Below are 15,825 nucleotides of genomic sequence, written 5' to 3'. Positions count from 1 at the left end.
ATTCGCTCCACCAATGACTCATTGGTCTAGAATTCAAAAGTGGAAAATATTAATGAACACAAACACATATGAGAGAGGACAGATGAAAAATAAGCATCAATAGATTATAAGGTTGCAACTATTTTAAGGACTCATATGAAACTGCATTAAATGCTGATCTGCTTTCTTAATTGTTCCATGTCTAATCTCTTGATGGTTTGTGGATCAGTTTCCCATAACTGTTCTTGTACTCGAGAGTTTGGTGAACTTTGTATCATCAAAACAGAGCTTTACACTAGACAGGCAATCAGCATACCCACATTTAAGAAGTATATATTTTAGCTCTAGTATATATAGAACTGAACTTAAAGCAGTATATACTTTAATATACTGCAAGTTTAGTATTCTTTATATACAAAAAGAGTGCAGTTTTAAACAGCTGAAGTAAGCCAAACGTTTGCACTGAGGAAGCATTATGCTCCTTGTTATTTTTAGAATTCACTAAAACATGTGAGATGTGAAAACTGAGATGAAGGGCTTCTTAGTCAAAGTCAGAATCCAAAAACTGAGCCCTGGTGCATAAAGCGCAAAAGAGAGAGCTAAAACCATGAGATAAATAAAAAGTTGGTCTTACTTTTTGAAAGGTCAGCAGTGACATCTGGTGGCCTTAAATAGGAGTTGCGCATTTTAAGAGAATCACTGGTTTTAATCAATGGATAAAAGGAGGCTTGCATAACTTACAAAAAGAGTCATTTCTTCAGAACACTAGGCCTAAATAAAGTCACTACCTCATATCACAGATTTACTCATTGTTTTCCAATAGATCAATATCTCTGTTTTCAGTGAGTATGAATTTCATTTGTAGACCTATAGACCTGTTATTGTATCCAAAAACTGCAGAAAAATCATTTGCACCATTTGTTTCTGCTCTGCTCAAGCAGAGATCTAATACAGAGACTAACCAGACATGTACCTCAGAGCAGGTGGATATTGAGGGAACTTTTATTTGACTTTTTATGGGGATGAATCTTCTATTGGGGATGAAAACAGAAGCCATTTATATGGATACACCGTAATAAAATGGGAATGGTTGGTGATATTAAAGTCCTGTTTATGGCACATTAGTATATGTGAGGGGGCAAACTCCTCAAGATGTCTGGTGACCATGGTGGCCATTTAGAAGTCGGCCATCTTGGATACAACTTTTGTTTTTTCAATAGGATGAGGGCCATGTGACACATAAAACTTATTGGTAATGTCACAAGAAAAACAATGGTGTGCTTGGTTTCTCCCGTACTCCATATTATCCATTGTTGATCTACACGTCTCTTGCTCTCACCAATGTCACGACACACACAAGTGCCATAAGACACTCTCACAAACAAAATCACGGTTTTGTAATGCAGTAATGCAGCATGCTTATGGGAAAGTAACATTAATCTAATTACTTTTTTTGCAACAGTAATCTCTTACTTTACACGTTACTTGAAAAAGGTAATCGGATCACAGTAACACGTTACTTTTAACTCGTTACTGCCCATCTTTGCAGGTAAGCATCCTTAATTTTTCTACAGAATGTAGTTTTCTTTAGATTTTACCTTTTCCAGAAATCCATATATCTCATACATCACCAGAAATACATTCTAGAAACTACCAGAGACGGGAAACTGGAGCACCAACAGCAGTTAAACATGAGTTGAATTTAGGGTAATTATCAATACAGGAATGACAACAATCTACTGGAAAGCCAGTCCTTAAATCCACAGTGCTAGTGAGAAGATGAGCGACAGGCGTGGCAGCTAACCCGAGGATGTTGCAGGAGCCAAGAGGAGGCGAGACACACTTCTGCCCACTTCCCACTTCTCAGAGAGAAAAAGAGGAAGTCTTTCTTTCAGCTTGACAGCTGTTGCTTTCACATTCTTGTTAGTGTTAATTACAGCTGCTGTGAGAAGTCAAACTGTTTTTCATGATCTGGATTTTTTTTTCACTTGTTCATTATGAGTTTATGATCATGAGTAAGTGACTGTTTGAGGTCAACAAAGAATCCCTGTGAGTGTCTAAACGCAACGTTACAGTTTATAGCAGGTATAAATAGAAAACAAAAATAAATGCACAGACATTTTAAAAAGGGCTCTTTACATTTATTTTCCTCAGCCGGTTGTTTCATTTGTGAAAGTTTTTTAAAACGCTTTTACCGTTGCAAATCGTCGGTGTATAAACAGATTTTAAGGAGAAATGCCTGGAATACTAGATAATGAAACAGCACCAGGTTCAGAGTGAACTGAAAGTGTAAGTGTATCTGAAAGGAAAGAGTCGTTCTCAAACGCCACAGCGGTTGGTTTAAAAACCAGCAACAGGGGTGCCTCATTCTGGTTTCAGCATGACCCGCTTCAAGTACTTGCTTCTGTGTTTCTTCTCTTTATTTATGGTTGGTGAGTACTTTTGCTATTTACATGAAGCACATTTTCAAAGGTTACTATATACTACGGGGTATAGTATATAGTACAAGGTTATGACTGTACTGCACTTTATATGCTAACCTTAATATGACCACAAGGTCCAGTGTTTACACAGTGCTGGTGTACATGCTGTACTTTGTGCCATACGTCTTTTACGTTAACATAGTGGATTTATTTGAATGGAAGCAGACTATAAATTTCAGTTGTGTGGCTCTGTGATCACAAACCTTGTTATCACGATTCGTAACAACAGCACAAGACAGCATTTCTGCTCAGGTCAAGTTCCCCATTTAGATGTTTGAATTTGGGGAAATGAAACAATCTAAAGCTAAATCGAATTGACTCTAGTCTAAGTAAATACATCAACTTTTATACACTGGCCACAAGATTTTTACATGAAGTCTCATTGGTGTGCAGTGTTTTCTTCAGTAATGTTGTCAAAACGCAGTTTGAAAAACTTTAGTTTTAGGTTTAGCACGTATAATGTTTCAAATTGATTTAGCTAATGCTACATTCACATCAGTAACCTCACATGTTCTGTCTATTTTCCTCTACGCAACATTAACCAATTATGTCCTTCTCTTTCCACCCAGTCTGCGTCCATTCTTGTCCAAAGTCTCGTTACCTCCCGCCTTGACTATTGTAATTCTCTCTTGCATGGTCTCCCCCAAAAATCCCTCCATAAGCTTTAACTGGTTCAAAACTGCTGTCAGAATCCCTTTCTACCAGCACATCACCCAAATCCTTCAGGAACTTCATTGGCTCCCTGTAAAATTCCCAATAGTGTACAAGCTTCTTCTGCTCTCCTTCAAGGCCCTTCATAACTTTGCTCCTTCTTACCTTTCTGACCTCTTAAGCACTACTTCTTCTAGTTCACATTTCTGTATAGCTGCATATCTCATATTTCTGTATAGTTTTTTTTATTTCATATTCTGTATAGTTTTTCATATTTATATCCTGTTCATAGCCTGTACATAGCTTGTACTCACTACAGCCTGTACATACTTATAGTTATAGCATATTCATAACATACTTCATACCGTGTGCATTATAACATACCTTAATAGACCCATTTCTGTAATATACTCACATATCTATATTATTGCTAATATATATTTGTAATATATCTATATCATGGCTAAAGCACTTCTGGATGGATGCAAACTGCATTTCGTTGCCTTGTACCTGTGACATGTGCAGTGACAATAAAGTTGAATTCTATTCTATTCTATTCTTCTGCCCACTCACTTCGATCTTCTTCTTCTTCTATCTAGCTGGCTTTGCCTTCTTTATGTATTTCAGGGCTATGCGAAGCAGAGCTTTCAGCTGCTCTGCCTGTGGAACTTTCTACCCCCAGATTAAAGAAACATTGGTTCTCTCCCCCATTTTAAATCTCAACTCAAAACCTGAATCCAGATTTAAAATGTGGGAGAGAACCCAAAAATCTGTTCATATCTGCACATTCACCGTGAACTTATTGTTTATTTGATCTTGTGTTTAATTTCATTTATTTTCTTATTGTTCTTCATTTTGTCATTGTTCTATGTGTTTTATTCTATTGTTAAGTGTCCTTAGGTGTCTTGAAAGGTGCTTTTGAATAAAATTAATTATTATTATTACTATTATTACTATTAAAAAGAAGCTTCGCAGTTCACACATTTTGCAAAGCCACACAGAAGGCCAAATCTGACACTTTGTGTTGTCTGTAGCAAAGTCAGGGCTGATTGACTGGCTTTCCTGTTCTTATCTACAGGAATTCATAAAATGAAGAAACAGATACCGTCACATTGGACATTATGTTTACACAAAAGAAGTTTCAATGTGAACATTTTCAAAATGATCAAGTGACTCCGCCTGCAAATTCAAAACTCATTCATTACCAGAGAGCTATGGCGTTATTTTTGTGCCACTATTCTGAGCGCAAGTAAAAAAAAAATTGCAGGTGCAAGTGTTGCATTTTGAGGAGAATTTTAATTTGAGCGACGAAAAGCTAAATTTGAGTGAACAAAAATCATTGCTGGGTGCAAAAAATGTATTTCAGTGTTTGCTATTATCCACACACACACAATAGCAGCCTCTCTCGCTCAGTTTTTGCATTTGCGCTTGCTTGCAATGTGTTGCTCGCTCTCAACATTTCTGCCCATGCGCGTTCAGCTCTTTCTGTACACCGTTATAGTTGTGCCACAAAACCAGCCAATCACAGACTTGGATGCAAAAAAAAAAATCTGATTGGCTGTTCTTGTCTCCAATCAGCTCGAAATGACGAAATGCAATATCCCAGAATCCATTTCGTCCAAAACTCAAACGAGGCAGTGGCGGAGTTTGAAATATTTCTCTTTCTGGGTCACAAAATAAACTGAATTCATTCCGCACGCAGCAATGAATTTTGTTCACTCAGCTTTTCTTTGCTCAAAATAAATTTCTCCTCAAAATGCAACACTTGCACCTGCATTTTTTTTTTTTACGTGCGCTCAGAATAGTGGCACAAAAATAACGCCATAGAGAGCGAGCTTTAGTTCCTTTTATACTGGCAAAAAAAATCTAAATTTGATTGATGAAAATACTACATTGAACAGAGTGTGACCTGGATTTACTTGTCCAACCCAGTGGGACAATACCTGAGCAAATGAGTGAAAAGCAACTTTTGAATCTGCTTTTCAAGAGCACAGCTGCACAAGCTCCCTGCTGAAAGGAGGCCTTATCTTTTCTACATGTGAGGAAGCACTCTTTTGGCTGGAAGCTTTGCTGAGGGTTGAACTACTCTGAGCTTGAAAGTGCAATTAAGGCACAGAAAGACAAATCGGTGTCAATTTTTGATTAACCTTTTCTTTTCCTTTTTAGATTGCTCCATTAATGAAGATGGCTACTTCATGTTTGCTGATTTTTGGTGTGCTGTGCACTCCAGAGACCCGAAGACAGTGGAGTATCTGATCGACTGGTATTTTAACAAAGAGTTTACGATGCAGTACAACAGCACAGTCGGCAAGTGGACGGGCCTCACTCCAGCTGGATTAATCACAGCATCTCGGTTTAATGAAGACAGCGCTGACATTCTGCAGAGAAAAGTGGAGAAACAGCTGATATGTGTCGATAATGTTGATGTAGTATTCAACATAACTGTGGAAAACATGGGTGAATATTCAAATACTAGATGTATGCGTTGCTATCAGTAGAGAGAATATTATATATATAAAATACAAACATTTTCTTCCAAATACAAAAAAAATCATGCAATGTGTTACAGTGTTTAATGACAGGAATTATAATGATAAAGAACTAAACCAAAACACTTGGACAATCTTAAACCTTCCTTTTTTGAAATGACCTTTTCTTTAGTATAGGAAGTAAACATATTACTCCTTCCTGTATTTAAAAGGGCTAAATTACCAAACAAATGATCCCAAATTACAGTGCAAGGATCCATTTATGTAGTTTATCATCTTAAAGCAGCAGAACAAATATGGGTGTAATAACCCTCCTATTTTACAATCATTATTGTAACAGTAATACAGCAATTATACTCTAACATTTCAATTGAAGAGCAAAACCCCAAACCGTGAACAGGACTATAAATGATAGCACGAGCCTAAAACTAAACACTTCCATTAGTACTTTATGATTTGCTTGGCCGTGATTCTCCCTTAATACCTTTATTTCAAGTACCTGATAAAAATGTTCAATTTTTCTTTTTTTGCATTTAAAAAAAGAATTAAGTGCATTTTCAAAGACTATTGTTTTAGATTTAATTGTTTCATGACAATTTTGAATTATATCAAACCAGGCATCACATTGCAACATTGTAAGAATCATTGGTTTACAGAATGATGAATTTCATCATTAAAGCTGTTGACCTTCTGATTTCAGCTGCACCCAGCATGACTCTCCAGGAGGGAGACCACACTTCCAGCCATGACACAATACTCGTGTGCAGCATTTATGACTTCTACCCCGAACACATCCTTGTGACTTGGTACCTGAACGGTCAGGAAGTGACTGAGGGTGTGACCATAAGTGAAGTGATGACAAATGGAGACTGTACCTATCAGGTTCACTCTTATCTGGAGTGCACACCTATCCCCGAGGACAGAGTCACCTGTACGGTAGAGCATGTTAGCCTAAAGGAGCCCAAGAGTTCTTACTGGGGTGAGGACAGACAAGATCATTTTAGTCAAAATGCTGTTGATAAATTCAATCATTCTGCACATTAATAGTGTTCTTTTATTTTTATATATATATATATATATATATATATATATATATATATATATATATATATATATATATATATATATATATATATATATATATATATACACACAGTGGGGCAAAAAAGTATTTAGTCAGCCACCGATTGTGCAAGTTCCTCCACCTAAAATGATGACAGAGGTCAGTAATTTGCACCAGAGGTACACTTCAACTGTGAGAGACAGAATGTGAAAAAAAAATCCATGAATCCACATGGTAGGATTTGTAAGGAATTTATTCGTAAATCAGGGTGGAAAATAAGTATTTGGTCAATAACAAAAATATAACTCAATACTTTGTAACATAACCTTTGTTGGCAATAACAGAGGTCAAACGTTTACTATAGGTCTTTACCAGGTTTGCACACACAGTAGCTGGTATTTTGGCCCATTCCTCCATGCAGATCTTCTCGAGAGCAGTGATGTTTTGGGGCTGTCGCCGAGCAACACGGACTTTCAACTCCCGCCACAGATTTTCTATGGGGTTGAGGTCTGGAGACTGGCTAGGCCACTCCAGGACTTTCAAATGCTTCTTACGGAGCCACTCCTTTGTTGCCCGGGCGGTGTGTTTTGGATCATTGTCATGTTGGAAGACCCAGCCTCGTTTCATCTTCAAAGTTCTCACTGATGGAAGGAGGTTTTGGCTCAAAATCTCACGATACATGGCCCCATTCATTCTGTCCTTAACACGGATCAGTCGTCCTGTCCCCTTGGCAGAAAAACAGCCCCATAGCATGATGTTTCCACCCCCATGCTTCACAGTAGGTATGGTGTTCTTGGGATGCAACTCAGTATTCTTCTTCCTCCAAACACGACGAGTTGAGTTTATACCAAAAAGTTCTACTTTGGTTTCATCTGACCACATGACATTCTCCCAATCCTCTGCTGTATCATCCATGTGCTCTCTGGCAAACTTCAGACGGGCCTGGACATGCACTGGCTTCAGCAGCGGAACACGTCTGGCACTGCGGGATTTGATTCCCTGCCGTTGTAGTGTGTTACTGATGGTGACCTTTGTTACTTTGGTCCCAGCTCTCTGCAGGTCATTCACCAGGTCCCCCCGTGTGGTTCTGGGATCTTTGCTCACCGTTCTCATGATCATTTTGACCCCACGGGATGAGATCTTGCGTGGAGCCCCAGATCGAGGGAGATTATCAGTGGTCTTGTATGTCTTCCATTTTCTGATGATTGCTCCCACAGTTGATTTTTTTCACACCAAGCTGCTTGCCTATTGTAGATTCACTCTTCCCAGTCTGGTGCAGGTCTACAAGACTTTTCCTGGTGTCCTTTGAAAGCTCTTTGGTCTTGGCCATGGCGGAGTTTGGAGTCTGACTGTTTGAGGCTGTGGACAGGTGTCTTTTATACAGATGATGAGTTCAAACAGGTGCCATTCATACAGGTAACGAGTGGGGGACAGAAAAGCTTCTTACAGAAGACGTTACAGGTCTGTGAGAGCCAGAGATTTTCCTTGTTTGAGGTGACCAAGTACTTATTTTCCACCCTGATTTACGAATAAATTCCTTACAAATCCTACCATGTGGATTCATGGATTTTTTTTTCACATTCTGTCTCTCACAGTTGAAGTGTACCTCTGGTGCAAATTACTGACCTCTGTCATCATTTTAGGTGGGGGAACTTGCACAATCGGTGGCTGACTAAATACTTTTTTGCCCCACTGTACATACATACACACACATATATAAGCACTGTATTATCAATCATTATGAATATGTGTCCTGGTGTTTTGTTGCAGATTCTTCCTTGAAACAGTCCAACGGGAGTTTTCTAACTGGAGGAGTTTGTGCTTTGCTCTTGGGAGCATTAATTTTGTCTTTGGGGCTGATCTATTACAGAAGAAAATCCTCTGATCCAACATTTTTAAATACTCTATAAACTAAATCTACATATAATGATTTAAAAAAACAAAGAGAAAATTAAAATCTCGCCTTTTTTAACTTTATTACAGATATGTTGTTACAGAGTTTTTGTGGGTTTTTTTGTTTTGCTTTGTTTTTTTATTTCTTGTGTGCAGCGCTCTGATGCATTTTTAAGGGAAGTTAAAAAAAATTAAAAAATAAAGTAAAGATATTATAAGTGATGTAAAAGTACCCTTACTACCCTTAATAGTTATATGTTATGAATTGAATTTTATTTTATTACACACTGAATGATTTTGTGTTATGTCTGTGAAGGTTCTCAGTCATACAGGTCATCGTAGTCAAAGGAGCTTGCAAAGAAAAGCGGCTGGACTTCTTTAAGTTGCTTGAAGACGTTTCACCTCTCATCCAAGAAGCTTCTTCAGTTCAGATTTTGTGTTATAAAATACACCCCAATTTAATCACTGTCCATTTACATTTTTTTCTTTGCAATTTGAACTTTCTGTGAAAAAATGTTATGTACAACTTTCAAAGCACAAGAACAGATCTCGTTGTTTGTTTCATTAGTGTTTTCCATGTAGCTTCACAAACACTGACATTATATCACATTTAAGAGTTGATTATAAATGCATTTGCAAGATGGGCATAGCTTCTGAGCCTGAAGTGTCTGAAAACTGCATTCTTTTTAATGGACAGTAGGGGGCAGTCCATCAGCACAGGAAAAAGAATGTAATTTTGTCTTCTTCAAAGATAAGACAGATGATTATTGCAATAAAAAACTGATTGCATATTTAGATGCCTGACTGTTTTAAAGTTGCAAGCAAAGGCATCACGGTGATGCTTTCACGTAGTTTTTCTTTTGTCAGAGACACCCCAAAATTGCATAGCGTATACTGAGTTTAAAGACTGATTAATTCAGAAAAATTACCTCCACAATATGAATGAATCAAATCAACCGTACACCTCTGTCATAGTGTCTTTATATATGTACTGATATGCAGTACATGACTATGATATGCACTGATATTCTTTTGTCGACTTCCTCACATACTACCACACGTTCCTCTTTTGTCACCCTATCACATGCTTTCTTGAGATCCCAAAGACACAATGCAGTTTTCCATTAACAATCTCCAAACAAACAGCAGTAGGTTCATTCTTTTTCCCATGAATCCATGTTGCTGTTTGTTTATTGGCAACTTCTCTCTTACCGGTAAGCTAGTTTCAACAATTCCTGCCCATATTTTCATTGGATGGGTGAAGAACTTAATGCATCAGTAGATACTACAGCTTTAGGCATATCATTTTTTGTTTGTTTGTTTCATCTGTACCACTAAACCTCTTCACCACTAAACTTGGTGAAATTGTGCCGAACAATCTAGTTAACCACACTTTCATAGATCCATACCTCCACAGGTACATTCTACACTGTCTTTACTCCATCAAATCTCCTCTTCCTCTCATTTTATTCATTCATCAGCTCCTCAAAATACCCTTTTCACCAACTCAACATGTTTCTCACTTGCAGTCCCATCTCTATCCCTAATCACCCAAACCAGTCTGATCCAGCCACACTGATCCAAATGTGATTTAACAAAGATTTTACACCAAATGTCCTTCATGGCACAACCCTCCACTTGTATCCCAGTTTAGGACCACTTATAGGAATACACTGGCTCGTTTTTTGTGCTTTCTTCTTTTACCCCGACAACTGCTGCTTTCAAATTGTTGTTACTGGTGGTTACAATGTGGTGTGAGACGTCTGAATGTTTTTCATGAACTGGTTCATCACAAGTTTGTAGTCAATGACTGCCTGTAAAAAAAAAAAAAAAACAATCACCATGAATGCCTCATTACAATTTTTAGCAGATAAAACTAAAAAAATGAATTAAATGCATATGAATTTCACTTTTTTTTTTAATTCTTCAGTGCAATTCTTCAAAGTACTTCAGTGTATTGTTATACATTTTTAAGGTTGTTAAACTGCTTGCACTGTTACACAGTAATGTTTATTAAAACAATTTTAGGAGAAATGTCTGGAAAGAAATAGTGAACAGAACAAAATGTGGATCGGAGTGAACTGAAACTCTAAGTGTAGCTGAAAGAACAGACTCGCTCAAAAACTGCACACAGGCTGGTTTGTAATTGAATTCATGCCTCAGTCACGCCTCATTTTGGTTTCAACATGAACCGCTTCAGGTACCTGCTGCTGATATGTTTCCTCTCTCCACTTGTGGTGGGTGAGTAATTCTTTATTTTTATCTATAGATATCAAATCACATATACATTGTACGTCATTTTTAAGTGTTTTTCATTTCATGCAGTAGTAGTGACAGTTTCAACATCTGCACGGCCATTTGATAGATTTGTAAAATGTATAAACCTGTCCTTTAGCATTTTTGGATCACATTTAAAGGCATGCAATCAATAAGACTTTACACATATGCAGCTCTGAGGAACACATTAGTGCAGCATCAACGTAAAATAACTACGTGTTTAGCAGGTACAGTGTTTAAAACCCAAATTTTGATGGTAGTTCATTCAGTTATGGTGTATTTCAGTCTAAACCACTGGTGTCAAACTCACTGTCATTCACAAGGGACCAAATGCGATCTCTAATGGGCTGAATCTACAAAACAATTGCATGAAAACCCGTTAAAATATTGTGCTTTTCCTTTTATCTTAAAAAATTTTATGAGTTTCAAAACACATAGAGGTCCGCTTAAGAAATATCAACAATGTGTCTCACGTTTTCCACATCCCATCATTATTCAGTATCCGAAGAAACTTTTTTGCACAGCTTCTTGGCTTAATAGTATTTCTTTGTTAGTGAGACGACTATGCAACTGACAGTGATTCAGGCCTCTCACTCAGACTGGGTTAAAAAATCATTGTCATGATGTGAAATGTTGCCGTTTCACACAAAGCTTCTCAGTACAAAGTGAAAAGTATATTTTATTTAAAAGTCCGGCTCAGGCAGTTACGTATGTTTTCTATGCTTTATTCAGATGCACACTGACAGACTTTTCCATAATTACCTTAAAGAGAAGCTGAATACAATGCCACTGTGTACAGGAATCTATAAAATGAGGAAACGGTCAGCCTCGTGATGTACGTTACATCAACATAAAGGGGTTTTGAGTGTGAAGATTTTCTAATTTCCTATTAAAACACAGAGGGAGCCTTGTTGTTGTTGTTGTTCTTATCAGACTTTCATTAATGAACATAATAAACTGAACAGAGTGTGACTTGGATTTAACCTGTTCTATCAAATGTGAGAATATCTGAGCACAGCAGCAAAAAACTGTTTTGAATCTCAGCTTTTCAAGGGCACAGATGCACCAGCTCACTGATAAGAAAGAGAACTTGTCTCTTCTTACAGGGAACACCACCAGGTTGATAACAGTTCAGATTTAAATACGAGGAAGCTGTTTTGGATGGAAACTTTGTTGAGGGTTGGCTGAGCTTGAAAATCTTGATTGTAGTAAATTTCTACAGCACTTCTTTCTTTTCCTTTCAGATTGCTCTGTTGATGAAGACGGCTACTTCATGTTTGCTGACTTTTGCTGTGTTATGCACTCCAGAGACCCGAAGACAGTGGAGTATCTGATCGATTGGTATTTTAACAAAGAGTTTACGATGCAGTACAACAGCACAGTCGGCAAGTGGACGGGCCTCACTCCAGCTGGATTAATCACAGCATCTCAGTTTAATGAAGACAAATTTGATGTTGAGCAGAGAAAAGCAGAGAAACAACTGACTTGTGTCAATAATGTTGATGCAGTATTCAACGCAGTTCAGGAAAACATAGGTAAATATTCAAACACATTAAATTAGATAGTACTGTTAGTACTGGAAGTGCAGAGTTTTCTTCAAAATCTAATGGAAAAAATGTGACTTCTGACAGACAGTTTGCAAAATGTGCGCATCAACAAAGACCAGTTCATACAAGCCTGCAGAAACTTCCCGTACTTTCCGTTACAAGATCTCTCAGAGCAGGCACAACACCATTCACTTCCTCTTGCAAAGCTTTTCACAATAAAACAAGATAGTTGTACAATGAATGCTATATAATGCAAATGCTCTTTTAAGGAATTTCAAAACATTTTCTAAATACATTAACCATCATTATTTCATATGGATTATTACTATTTGATATGGATTTCAATGTTTTTAATATTTCAAAACATTTTAATAGATGATATTTTTAACCTGGTTACAACCAAATACGTTGATTAACTAAAATAAATAACCAGTTATTTATCGCTGGTTTACAGAATGATGAATTTCATCATTAAAGCTGTTGACCTTCTGATTTCAGCTGCACCCAGCATGACTCTCCAGGAGGGAGACCACACTTCCAGCCATGACACAATACTCGTGTGCAGCGTTTATGACTTCTACCCCGAACACATCCTTGTGACTTGGTACCTGAATGGTCAGGAAGTGACTGAGGGTGTGACCATAAGTGAAGTGATGACAAATGGAGACTGTACCTATCAGGTTCACTCTTATCTGGAGTGCACACCTATCCCCAAGGACAGAGTCACCTGTACGATAGAGCATGTTAGCCTAAAGGAGCCCAAGAGTTCTTACTGGGGTGAGGACAGACAAGATCATTTTAGTCATGTGCTGTTTGCATTTTTCTATAAATTCACAGAGTCCTTTTTTATTTAAGCACTGCATTATTAACAGTTATGAATATCTCTGTTGGTGTTTTGTTGCAGACTCTTGCTTGAGACCATCTGAAAGGAGTTATCTAGCTGGAGGAGTTTGTGCTTTGATCTTTGGAGCATTAACTTTGTCTTTGGGACTGATCTATTACAGGAGAAAAACCTCTGATCCAAACTTGTCTGGTTCTCTATAAACTAATCATCTTAAACTATAAACTATCATCTTTTAATAAATCATCTCTAATAGTTGTTACAAAACAAAATTAAATAACTCAACATAGAAGAAAACTTTGATAAGTATATTGTATATTTAAAAAGTAGCCTTGATCGATGAATCTTTAAAATTTTTACTTGTTTATGTAACATTACATTCAGTGACAGTTAATGTGACATAGTTAAATTCAGTTTTAATCACCATACAGCTGCATGTCACTTGTTTTATGTACGCAGCTACATAAAACAAGTGACACCATTACGGTCACTGTGAGCTTGCAATGTGAAAGTCACCTTGAAAAATTATGTCCAAATAGTTAAAGCTGTTAGGTAATTGTTCAGTAATGACTTTCTGACTTTGTGTAGTTAAATACACAGTTTAATTATTATTCTTTGCTGTATGAGCTTCTTGTTAAAAAGCTTCAGTGTATTTAATTGGTTCATATAAACCTTTGATTTGTTAGAATTTACCCCCATTAACCTATATTACACAATTACTTTAAAAGTTGTATAACACAGTTATGTTTATCCTTTATTGCACACAGATATGTGTTGCAGAATAGTTTGGGATTTAAACTGTGTGACAGCCAGTGGGCTGGCCTTGTGTTTTGGTTTTTCTGTTGCCTGTTTCTTGCAGGTAGGTGGAGCTGACCCAATTATAGACGCAGCACACCTGAGAAGGCCAGTCCCAGCATATAAAGACATCTTGACTGAACCATGGGTGGCTGTCTCTCTTGGCCTGACACCCATCATGTTTATTTGAGGCTTCAGTTATGGCTGTTATATCATTTCAATTGTGTTTAAGTTTCTTCACCTTATTTTCATTAAATATATCTTACAGCCTTTAAAAGCCTGTGTGTGGTCTCCCACTTGCTTGGCACTTCCTTTGAGCCGGGTTGTGACAACTGTTACATTCAGACACTAACAAATATGACAGGGAGAAGCCTCTTCTCTGAGGAGTTTGCGGGGGAGTGTCTGCCTGGACTGGTGGTGGCACCAGACGGTACAAAACTTTAAGGCCAGACCAAAGCATGTCTATAAATTCAGGTGTTTTGGAGTTCTCTCTCTTTCCCCCCTCTTTCACCCTTCTCTGAGTCTACAGGCCAGACACCAACCTAGAATGGTGATGTGAGAAGTGCCATCTCCTTTTAGGGAGACAGGAGGGTGCAGGAGATGAAACGTGACCTAAAGTTTTCCTCCAACTTTAAATCTGTCATGTTAACATTCTGTTTCTGTCACACAAAGTAAAAGTGTTTACTGCCTGGGTGTGGCAGCCTTTGTCTCTCGGAGCATTGTGGAGAGGCGGGGGTCCATGGCACCATGTAAAACTCATCTGAAATTCTAACCGATTGATAATAAATTGTGAAAATTTATAGTCTGAGCATATTTGTTTTCTCTCTTATAAAAATGAACATGGCAGATGTTAAAAACAGAGTTCAACCCTGAAAGTAAAAACAGCATTGATGTCAGTGCAGTTTTACAAACACTAATATGTAAAACGAAGAAGAAGAAGCAGCTAGTTTTAGCTGTTCCTTTTCACGAGTAATCACCACAGCAGGTATTTGATTTGGCAGAACTTTATGCCAGATGTCCTTGCTGGTGCACCCCTGAGATTGAGACTTCATTATTGATACAATTAAATGTCACTGGCTGGAGTAAGAAATATTATATTATTATATTATAAAGAAATATTATCGAAGCTCTGTTATCACTACTGTAAAAGATGGCCATTAGAGTTGTTTCCAGGTCTGAGGTCTTACCACTCATTTTAACCATTTTCCTCAAGTTTCTTATAAAGCCTAATAAAAACCAGCATGATAAAAAATTTGTATATTATGTGTGGTATCAGAAAGTCAACAGGCTTTGTGTACAGTTAGGGAACAGTTAAGGATAAGTTTGTAAACTGTGTGGGAATTTGAATTGTCAGAAGGCTTGTTAGTTTTTTAGTTGAGGCTAACTCCACAGTGATATAATGTTAAGGGATTAGTTTGTTGAACATGTTCATGATGATATGCTGCGTAGAGAGTTGAAACAGCGGATTCTTCAAACACCAGACATGTCCTTTATTACCCTTCAAGGTATTGCCCTTAGGTTAGCTGAGGCAAGCCCGCAGGGAAGGAAAACTAGGTCTCGAACCTAATCTTGTGATGACAACTGTCAGGTAGTACATGGAGTTAACATAAATACGCACGCATACCATGGATCCCATTATGAAGCATATTTCTGTCCATTTTTCACAGCCTTGTCAGACTGGAGAAACTCCCACACCTACCTCAATGAGGCACTTTTGTTTTCAGGCCAATGTCAAGCTAGTAGCTATATTTACACCCCCGGCTAAAAGGTATAGTGGTAATGTACAGATGTACATAGCCAGGTCATG

At 37.6% G+C, this 15,825-nt stretch overlaps 2 protein-coding genes across 2 annotated transcripts; both read left to right on the top strand.

The window, feature by feature from the left end:
- The first annotated feature begins 2,341 nt into the window (after window positions 1-2,341).
- On the top strand, window positions 2,342-9,324 carry LOC147331014 (rano class II histocompatibility antigen, A beta chain-like). Its single transcript, XM_086293024.1, has 4 exons — window positions 2,342-2,411; window positions 5,280-5,570; window positions 6,303-6,581; window positions 8,436-9,324. The coding sequence occupies exons 1-4, from the start codon at window positions 2,360-2,362 to the stop codon at window positions 8,573-8,575; spliced, it is 762 nt and encodes a 253-aa protein (XP_086149150.1). The 5' UTR covers window positions 2,342-2,359; the 3' UTR covers window positions 8,576-9,324.
- A 1,420-nt stretch (window positions 9,325-10,744) lies between these two features.
- On the top strand, window positions 10,745-14,462 carry LOC147331013 (rano class II histocompatibility antigen, A beta chain-like). The gene is made up of 4 exons (XM_086293025.1): window positions 10,745-10,799; window positions 12,080-12,370; window positions 12,881-13,159; window positions 13,287-14,462. The coding sequence occupies exons 1-4, from the start codon at window positions 10,745-10,747 to the stop codon at window positions 13,424-13,426; spliced, it is 765 nt and encodes a 254-aa protein (XP_086149151.1). The 3' UTR covers window positions 13,427-14,462.
- Window positions 14,463-15,825: the final 1,363 nt, after the last annotated feature.

The sequence above is a fragment of the Aulonocara sp. 'chitande type north' Nkhata Bay genome, linkage group LG5 (assembly GCF_057382095.1).
Source record: "Aulonocara sp. 'chitande type north' Nkhata Bay isolate Kocher_YH1m ecotype deep benthic linkage group LG5, A_spYH_male_GT1.1, whole genome shotgun sequence".
Lineage (NCBI taxonomy): Eukaryota > Metazoa > Chordata > Actinopteri > Cichliformes > Cichlidae > Aulonocara > Aulonocara sp. 'chitande type north' Nkhata Bay.
The sequence above is the reverse complement of the archived record's forward strand: the minus strand, read 5'-3'. Positions and strand labels throughout refer to the sequence as shown.

Excerpts from the sequence above, each read along its gene's own strand:
- LOC147331014 (XM_086293024.1), top strand. The coding sequence starts at position 2,360 with ATGACCCGCTTCAAGTACTTGCTTCTGTGTTTCTTCTCTTTATTTATG. Across the intron at positions 2,412-5,279 it reads CTTCTCTTTATTTATGGTTG|ATTGCTCCATTAATGAAGAT; the intron begins GTGAGTACTTTT and ends TTTCCTTTTTAG. Across the intron at positions 6,582-8,435 it reads GCCCAAGAGTTCTTACTGGG|ATTCTTCCTTGAAACAGTCC; the intron begins GTGAGGACAGAC and ends GTTTTGTTGCAG.
- LOC147331013 (XM_086293025.1), top strand. The coding sequence starts at position 10,745 with ATGAACCGCTTCAGGTACCTGCTGCTGATATGTTTCCTCTCTCCACTT. Across the intron at positions 12,371-12,880 it reads CGCAGTTCAGGAAAACATAG|CTGCACCCAGCATGACTCTC; the intron begins GTAAATATTCAA and ends TTCTGATTTCAG. Across the intron at positions 13,160-13,286 it reads GCCCAAGAGTTCTTACTGGG|ACTCTTGCTTGAGACCATCT; the intron begins GTGAGGACAGAC and ends GTTTTGTTGCAG.